The sequence below is a fragment of the Siphateles boraxobius genome, unplaced genomic scaffold, assembly GCF_051911475.1.
Source record: "Siphateles boraxobius isolate OS27281-9 unplaced genomic scaffold, OSU_SipBor_1 62, whole genome shotgun sequence".
Lineage (NCBI taxonomy): Eukaryota > Metazoa > Chordata > Actinopteri > Cypriniformes > Leuciscidae > Siphateles > Siphateles boraxobius.
The window spans coordinates 407,990-417,259 of record NW_027509189.1 but is presented as its reverse complement, the minus strand read 5'-3'; the positions used below and the strand labels follow the sequence as shown (position 1 = coordinate 417,259).

The 9,270-nt window shown below is 37.7% G+C and overlaps 1 protein-coding gene across 1 annotated transcript in view; it reads left to right on the top strand.

Moving 5' to 3' along the window:
- Positions 1-5,668: 5,668 nt before the first annotated feature.
- slc6a13 (solute carrier family 6 member 13) overlaps positions 5,669-9,270 on the top strand; it is a 34,942-nt gene continuing 31,340 nt past the window's right edge. Inside the window, exon 1 of the mRNA XM_077209763.1 lies at positions 5,669-5,890. Within this exon, the coding sequence (XP_077065878.1) occupies positions 5,884-5,890 (7 nt within the window). The 5' untranslated portion in view covers positions 5,669-5,883. The remainder of the gene's footprint in view (positions 5,891-9,270) is intronic.

The window sequence follows — 9,270 nt, the reverse complement described above, 5'->3', positions numbered from 1 at the left end:
ACTCAGGCTCAACACCAGACACTCAGGGATCTCAGGCTCAACACCAGGCACTCAGGGATCTCACGCTCAACACCAGGCACTCAGGGATCTCAGGCTCAACGCCAGGCACTCAGGGATCTCAGGCTCAACACCAGGCACTCAGGGATCTCAGGCTCAACACCAGGCACTCGGGGATCTCAGGCTCAAAACCAGGCACTCGGGGATCTCAGGCTCAACACCAGGCACTCAGGGATCTCAGGCTCAACACCAGGCACTCAGGGATCTCAGGCTCAACACCAGGCACTCAGGGATCTCAGGCTCAACACCAGGCACTCAGGAATCTCAGGCTCAACACCAGGCACTCAGGAATCTCAGGCTCAACACCAGGCACTCAGGAATCTCAGGCTCAACACCAGGCACTCAGGAATCTCAGGCTCAACACCAGGCACTCAGGGATCTCAGGCTCAACACCAGGCTTGCTCCAAAGCAAAGAGAATAAGCAGCCAGGGACGCTCTGCTAGCAAGACAGGAACTAGAGACACAGGAGAAAAGACAGACAGGACCTATGGCAGAACTAAAGCACTAAAAAACATCTACACATAAAACACTAATGACTTTGGTAATTAGAAACTAACTATGTAACACAGAAGTACACAGTAGAACAACATCTAACGAACTGGCAACACACGAGGGAAAGAGCACACATATAAAGGGAGCTAAGAACAAGAGGAACAGGTGACAACACTAGGACAAGGAACAGGTGAACACACTCAGCTAAACAAGGACTCAAACAAGGGAGGGGAGAACATGAGAAACAGATGACAACACTTGGACAAGGAACAGGTGAACACACTCAGGTAAACAAGGACTCAGGGTCTACTCACACTAGCCAGTTTGAACCGTGCCCGAGTGCGTTTGACCACCAAAGCGCGGTTCGTTTGACTAGTGTGAGTGCTCCGAACCGTGCCCGGGCGCGCCTCGATTGGCCGGCCCTGGCCCGCTTGGAAGAGGTGGGCCAGAGCACGGTTCAGTTGGACTCGGGCGCGGTTCGCATGCAGTGTGAGCGCTAACCGTGCTGGAGCACGGAACATGACGCGTGATGTACGGGAACTGTAGTCCGTAATCAAAGCTGCAAAGTCCTTGCTGCACTTCAGCTGGTACCTTGCAAACCTCCTCATACGAGCAGCACGATTACGTGAAAATTTTCGCGCCACTATGGCGACACATCTGTTTAACAAGAGGCTGTGAGAGGGCTGTGGACCAAACGACACAAAATTATCCACAAAGAAAACAGACCGATGGACTCCATTGTGTTCAGAGAGCGCCGCTCGTCTTGTTTATTCCGAAACCGTCGCACCATAATGACGTAAGCGTGCTCCGGCACGAATCCTGAAACCCTATGAGAGTGCAGGCCAGAGGGGGAGTGGGGAGGGGGGACAATCGTACTCGGGCCCGGTTCATGGCAACCGTGCCTAGTGTGAGTACACCCTCAAACAAGGGAGTGGAGAACAAGAGGAACAGGTGACAACACTAGGACAAGGAACAGGTGAACACACTCAGCTAAACAAGGACTCAAACAAGGGAGCGGAGAACATGAGAAACAGATGACAACACTTGGACAAGGAACAGGTGAACACACTCAGGTAAACAAGGACTCAAACAAGGGAGAAGAAAACATGAGAAACAGGTGACAACACTCAGACAAACATGGACTCAACTAGATAAGAGTGCGTGGTACAGGGAAACAAGGAGGAAGGAACAGAGGAGCACATGGCCAACACAAACAAAGACAGAGGCATATGTTCAAGCACAACATAGAGACATGAAACAAAGAAAACACAAACAAACCTGCCAGGGCAGAACCCTGACACACATACAGGTGAAACTCAAAAAATTTGAATATTGTGCAACAGTTCATGTATTTCAGTAATTCAAATTAAAAGGTAAAACTAATATATTTAGTATATATAACTATATACATACTGTATGCATGATCATACTTTTCAGAGGGCCAATATTTCTGTATTTGAAATCCTTTTTTATAATTGATTTCTTGTAATATTCTAATTTTATGAGATATTGAATTTGGGGTTTTCATAAGCTGTAAGTCATATTCAGCAAAATTATAACTTTTGCACGATATTCTAATTTTTCGACTTTCACCTGTATGATAATCTTTAGGTGTGTCAAAGGCAAAATGTACAGAACTACATCAACTTTTTAAGAAAAAGGCAAGCATTAAACAGAAATAATGAGCTGTCCTGTATAAAGCATCAACATGCTGGTCCCGGAGAATGTCTCTGGTTAGTTAAAGTACTGTTTCCATGAGAGAGAACGAGACGTTGCATCAGTATCTGTGAAAGGGAAATCCTGAGTACTTTCACTGACGGATCACCTCGAGCATAGTTTAGTGTCGAAACGCTGTTAACGTCGCATAAAGGAACATGTGCAGCTGCCCGCTTCACTTACACAACAAGACGATTAATGGCCGGCAAATGGACTTGCTGAAGTTTCTCCTGAGAAAAACCCACCATCTCACATGTGTGAGACTGTCTCAGACTTTCTTCTCACATTTACTCAAAAGTCTGCAACCAGAAGTCAGAGATTCCCTTGCAAAAAAGAAGTTTATTCAAATGTGCTATTAGTATACTTCTTTTAGACTAAAAATAAGAGATGTACTTTCAGTCTACTTTTTATGTACATTTCAGATATATACTTAAAATTGTACTCAAGTAAACTTGACTTATACTGACAGAAAAGTCTAAGTATATTTGGCCTATACAGGTACTCAATCTAGATCGAGATATACTTAAAAGTAAATGAAGTATACTAAGCATACTTGGCTTGTAGTATTTACTCTTTTGATTGAGTAGCCTTAAACACTTAGTTTTACATACTGTCTTATAAACTTACATTGTGTGAAAATATTGATTTATAAAGAAAACATCTAATTATGATTATGGGAATTTTTGTGAAGTGCACATAGGAATTAACTTCAAATTTGCTTAATATTGCAAGTATAAAAATTAATACCTATAGGAACATAGTATACTTAAAGTGCAAAAATAATATATAAATAGTAAACTTTAAGTATGTTAATTTCACTTAAAGAACAGTGACTTACAAGTATACTTGCAGTCTAAAATTATTAGTCTACTGAGAGTATACATGTTTTACAAGTATTTAACTATCTAACTATAAGTTCACTTGTTGCAGTAATCTAGTTGTAAACTAGTTGTGTACTCTTGTTTAAAGTATACTTGAAAGTGTACTTTTATACACTAAAATGTTTGCCAATCTAGCCCCAAGTATTGAAATAGTACACTTACAAGTATAGTACTACACTGATATTAGTATACTTAAAAATATACTTGTATACTTAAAAATGGTCTCAATATGAACTCAAATATTTCTCATCAAATAATCTAAGCTGCTCCACATTCATTTTATAGCTCTATAATCTTACTGGATGACAACTATTGACTCATTTGCCTTTGTTTTTATGAATTTTAGAAGAAATATTTGAGATTAGATGAACGGCTTAATCAAATATAACTGAGATCTCCATTAAATCTGCAGAGCTGAAAGAGCAGCATCTGAGCTGTAAAACTGTCTTCTGCGAGAGTGAAATGCTTGGTTTATTCTCTTAAATGAGCATCATTGAGTCGCTGGGAAGAAAAACACTCTTCCTGGAGCATCAGTATGCAGGGAACGACTAAAGACACAAAGAAAGAGGAAAAGAAAGGAATGGATGAATGAGCAAACCGTTTTGAATGCACAGACAAACTGAATTAAAAGAAAAACATCCAAAGTATCAATAATACATCGAAAACAGTGCATTCACAGGTTTGTGAGGGTGCTTGCATTGCTATGTGGTTGTTAGGGGGTTCGAAGTTGTTGTTAGAACATTGTTGGGTGGTTGCCAGGGCATTGCTATGCTGTTACTAATGTATTCTGAATGCTTTTAATGTTCTTTGTTGTTGCTAGGGTTGTTGGGAGGTTACCACTGCGTTGCTATGCACTTGCTAAGGTCTTCAGAGTGGTTTTAAATGCACTTCTGTGTGGCTGTGAGATTGTTCTAGATGGTTGCTAGGGTGTTGCTAGGGCGTTGCTGGGTGTCTGCTTGGGTGAATTTCCAGGGTTTTTCTATGAAATTTGTTAAGGCATTTTCAGAGTGTTTTAGGGTGTTTGCTATGGTGTTCTGGATTGTTGCTAGTGTATTCTGCGTGGTTGCCAGGGTGTTGCTATGTGGTGCATAAGGTGTTATGAGTGTTTGTTCAATGTTTGTTGTTGTTAGAGCTGCACGATTCTTAACAAAATTGAGAATCACTTTTTTTTTTGTTTCAAAAAGAGATCACGATTCTCCAACGATTCTGAACAGACCGCTAAACAAAATAACATGTAATTTAAAGAGGTTCAGACAAATTTTTATTTGCTGCAGTGCAGTCAATTTAAAAATGTTTAATTAATTTAAATGTTTTTTTAATCGAGTCAAGTGAGTGATTCTATGACGCACTTATTAATACTTCACTTGTTTCATTACTGGGTGAATCAGCGTTTTTAAACGAATCACTTGAGTGAATGATTTAATGACAAATACATTTTTTAACAGTCTCTTGTCACCACCTACTGGTGTAACGATGTAATTGATACAATCTTTATTTGAAGCTCCAAGTTACATTCAAAAGGTGATTTGCTCTATTTTGATTGCTAACGTAGACATCAGTGTCTATATCCGAACTATAAACTTTTTTTTTGCAATAGTTCTGTGATAATTTTAATATTTGTAACACAGATATAATGATATTGTGCGGTTGACAACGGCTCTCTCTGGCTCAGATCTGAATGTTCGCTGTGATTGTACTTGTCAAAGGTTTAATAGTCAGAGCCGATTCATTTGTCTTTTAGGAATAAGATCGCAATCTCTTAAAGTCCCCCCGCAGTCAATCATTTTATCCTTTAAAACTCATCTTTGATCACCAAAATGACATATTTAGACGTTTTTTCCTTAAAAAATTCCTTAAAATAGTTTGAATCTACACCTTTGCCTCATTTAGTATACCAGGTTCAATTAATATGCAAATGAGCCTCGTCTCCACTCACTCACTCAGCTCAGAGATCAACTCGTTGCCGATCACACATTGATCTGATTGGTTACAAGTTTGTGACGTCAGAAACACCAGCGAATTCAAACTGTGTTTTTCAGACTGTCTTTGGTTCACCGCAGTTTTAAGAAGAAAATACTCAGCAATGCTGTCGACTTATGAATTTGCACATATTTTGACTTAAAGCATATCAAAAACACCACATAGACATATAAACTACATTAAAAGCTTGATTTTCACCACAAGCGGACTTTAACTAAGGCCTAATCATGCAGTTCTAGCAAAATGGCACTAAAAATACAGACATCTCTGAAATAAATAAATCTGACTGCACTCTTTAAATGAAAAAGATAGCATTATGTTTTTATCTCAATAGAAAAGTCACTTATAAAACATGAAAACATGCCTGCTTTTAACCAATTTATAAGCATATGTCCCATGATCCTCTCTAGAGATTCAGTCTGAAACCCATTTGTTCATTTGTTGAGAAGCTGGTGTGATCCGGGTGGTCTTTTGAGACCGAGCCATAATGTTTCCTTTCTCTGGTGTCCTTCAGCGGAGAGAGAGAGAGAGAGAGAGAGAGAGAGAGAGAGAGAGAGAGAGAGAGAGAGAGAGAGAGTTATGCAATCCGTCAAAGCCTCACGGTCTCAGTGTTTTGTGAATGGGAGCGAGAGGGAGGAGTTGGACTTAGACCATCCAGGACTGACTGACCGACTGACGGGATTCAACAAACTAGAAAACCTTCACATTATAGAGCAAAACCTGAGAATATACAGGACACTTGCCCTGCAACATCCTAATGAAGGGTGAGTCTTGTCAGATTCATTGTGCCGTTTCATGTTTACTCAGAATATCGCATGTTTGCGACCTCTGTAGATTCTTATCAAAACCAGAAGTAGTTTGTAGTGTCACAATCAATTTTTTTTTACTTCTTTTACTTCATAAATAGTTGGAGTATCTTTTCATTGAGCATGCAACTTGATTGTTATTGCAGTTTTGTCGTGCACGGTTCTGTCAGGAGTTTGGAAGTGCTTCTATCTTATTGACTTTTTTTGGTAACACTTTTACAATAAGGTTCATTAGTTAGCCTAACATTAGTTAACTACCTTAGTTAACATGAACTAAAAATGAACAATACTTCTACATGATTAATTAATCTTAGTTAAAATTAATTTCAACATTTACTAATACACTATTAAAATCAAAGGTTGTGTTTGTTAACATTAGATAATGCACCGTGAACTAACATGAACAAACAATGAACAGCTGTATTTTTATTAACTAACATTAACTAAGATTAATAAATACTGTAACAAATGAATGAATGAATGAATCTTCTGTAAGGTGTAACCAAATTTTTATTTTTTTTTTAAAAAAATTACATTTTAGAATAATAGCAAAGTCACTAAAACTTTAAAAGTTTGGGAGCGAAGCATGTAAAACTGCTCTTTTATATTCAAGCTTCTTGTTTGTCTAGATTACAGCTTTTCTCATTCATCCTGAAATGTTTTTAAACACTATTGAAGTGTGTGATGAGCAATTCATGATGCTTTTCCTTCACTAAAATATTAGTTTTATAATGACATCTTTTATGTATGCACAATTTACACTACTGTTCAAAAGTTTGGGGCCAGCAAGCAATTAAAATGCTAATTTTATTCATCAATGATGCATTAAATTGGCCAAAAGTGACAGTAAAGACTTACAGTAATGTGACAAAATAAATGCTGTTCTTTTGAACTTCCATTCATCAAACAATCCTGAAAAATAAAATATATAAGGGTTTCCACAAAAATATGAAGCAGCACAACTGTTTCAACATTGATAATAATCAGAAATGTTTTTTGAGCTGCATATTATAGTGATTTCTGAAGGATCATGTGACACTGAAGACTGGAGTAATGATGCTGAAAATTCAGCTTTGATCACAGGAATAAATTACAGTTTACAATACATTCACATAGAAAACAGTAATTTTAAATTGTTAGAATGTTTCACAATTTTACTATATTTTTTATCAAATAAATTCAGCCTTGTTGAGTGTCATTTCTTTCAAAAACATCCAAAAATCCAAACTTTTGTGTATATTTGTCTATAAAAATGTATTTATACTTATAGAATTACTTCAAATTTCAAGCTGTTAGATCATAATGTTTTAAAATCATGAGCATCATAACAATAGTGTGTCTAAACTTTTGAACATGGTAAAAGAAGAAGAATCAATTACCTGGAAAGCAACTTCATTAATTCTAAATGTGCGATTCATTTTTTTCCCCCTTTGTGTAAAAAAGGTGTTCAAATCGAATGCAGATGCATGAGGAATTTCAGTCATGCATCTGCACAAATCTGTCACTGTGTGATATATGTAGACGTTTTCAGCTATGCAGTTCGTTCCTTTGGGATTTTTCCACTTGCATGTTCAGATTTCCACATATCCCATCACAACATATGTTATTCTGCTCGTATAATTGAACAATAAGCCGCAAAAGCACAAATTAAACTCATTAATTTCAATTTGTTGATTGTTAACAGCTACACCCATGAAATAAATGTTTACAAATCAGCTCCATAGTGAAGAATCCAAATAATAAGCTGCCAAGACCTTGATTGACACATGCGTGTGATATATGAACGCTCCTGTGGCGTTTGGCCCCACATTGACTGTGCCGTAATATGATGATTATTTAATAATCTTTTTGCCTGTAAGTTCCAGCTTTGTGTCAGCAACTTGAGAAATTTACTGAGGTGGCAGAGATGGCAGAGATTCAAGCGTGCTTTTGTAAAGACAGTATTTTGCAAGTATCTACCTGCACCGAGAGCTTATTTCTTATCCTCCAAATCGTAGTCGGATGTCACAGATTTTATTGCTCAGATGTTGCTCGTTCATAGCTCATGAGATTTTGAGATAAATTTGAGACACTTTTGAGTGCAGTCTTTTATTATCTTGAGCACAGTTTGAGATATTTTTGAGATCTCTTATGAAACTCTAGTTATGAAAAATGTGAGATTAGTAGAATCGTTATCTCAGGAGACACAACTGAGAAGCGGGAGACTTCAAGAGGTCAGTTTGCATCTCATTTGTGTCGGGGAGAAGCAGTTGAGATATTAAAGTGATCAGTTTATATTTTCCTTTTATATCATTGGGAAATCTGAGCAGAATTTGAGACATTTCTGAGATCTCTTTTGAAGTCCATTTTGCTCGACATTTTAAGCTCTTTGCTCAGAATTTCCAAACATGCAAAAGGAAAGAAGAACGGCACAAGTATCTCTGTAATCTCAACTGTTTCTCCTAGACAGCAGAGTTTGAGACTTTTGAGATCTCTTGAAACTCTAGAGATGATAAATGTGAGATTGCCAGGGTTTTTTCCTCAGGAGAAGTAGGAGACTTCAGCGGGTCCGTTTGCGTTTATTCATGTGAGACATTAAGGAGATCTATGTTGAGTTTTTATTTTTATTTGGTATCTTTGGGCAATGTGAGCAGAGTTTGAGACATTTTAGATATCTTGAAACTCTAGAGATGATATATGTGAGATTAGCAGGGTTTTTTTGTGTCTTATTGGTGCCTACGAGAAACAGTCGAGACATTAAAGAGGTCTATGTTGAGTTTTTCTTTGGTATCTTTGAAAAATCTGAGGAGAGTTTGAGAATTTTTTGAGATCTCTTTTGAAATTCTACAGATTAATTGGTTATTTTCTCATGAGAAACACTTGAGAAACAGCATCTCATTGCTGTCTGGGAGAAACAGTCGAGATATTAAAGAGATCTGTGCATCGTTCTTCCTAACTTTTGTATCTTTGGGAATTCTGAGCACAGTTTGGGAAACGTTTGAGATCTCTTTTGAAACTCCAGAGATGATATGTAGGTGAGATAAGTAGGCGTTTCTTTTCTCATGAGAAACATCTGAGAAGCAGGAGACTTCAGCAAGCTCTCCGTTTAGTTTTATTAAAGTGTCGAGAAACAGTTGAGATATTAAAGAGATCTATGTGCCGTTCTTCTTTCCTTTGTTACTGTACCTTTGGGAAATCTGAGCAGAGTTTGAGACATTATTGAGATCAATCCTATAGTATAAAGGAGTTACTGTGTTTTTTCTCAAAGAGAACAATCTGAGAAGCAGAAGACCTAAGCAGAAACTCAATTTGGTCTCTATTTAATCTCTTTGAGATCTAGGAGAAACAATTGAGATACT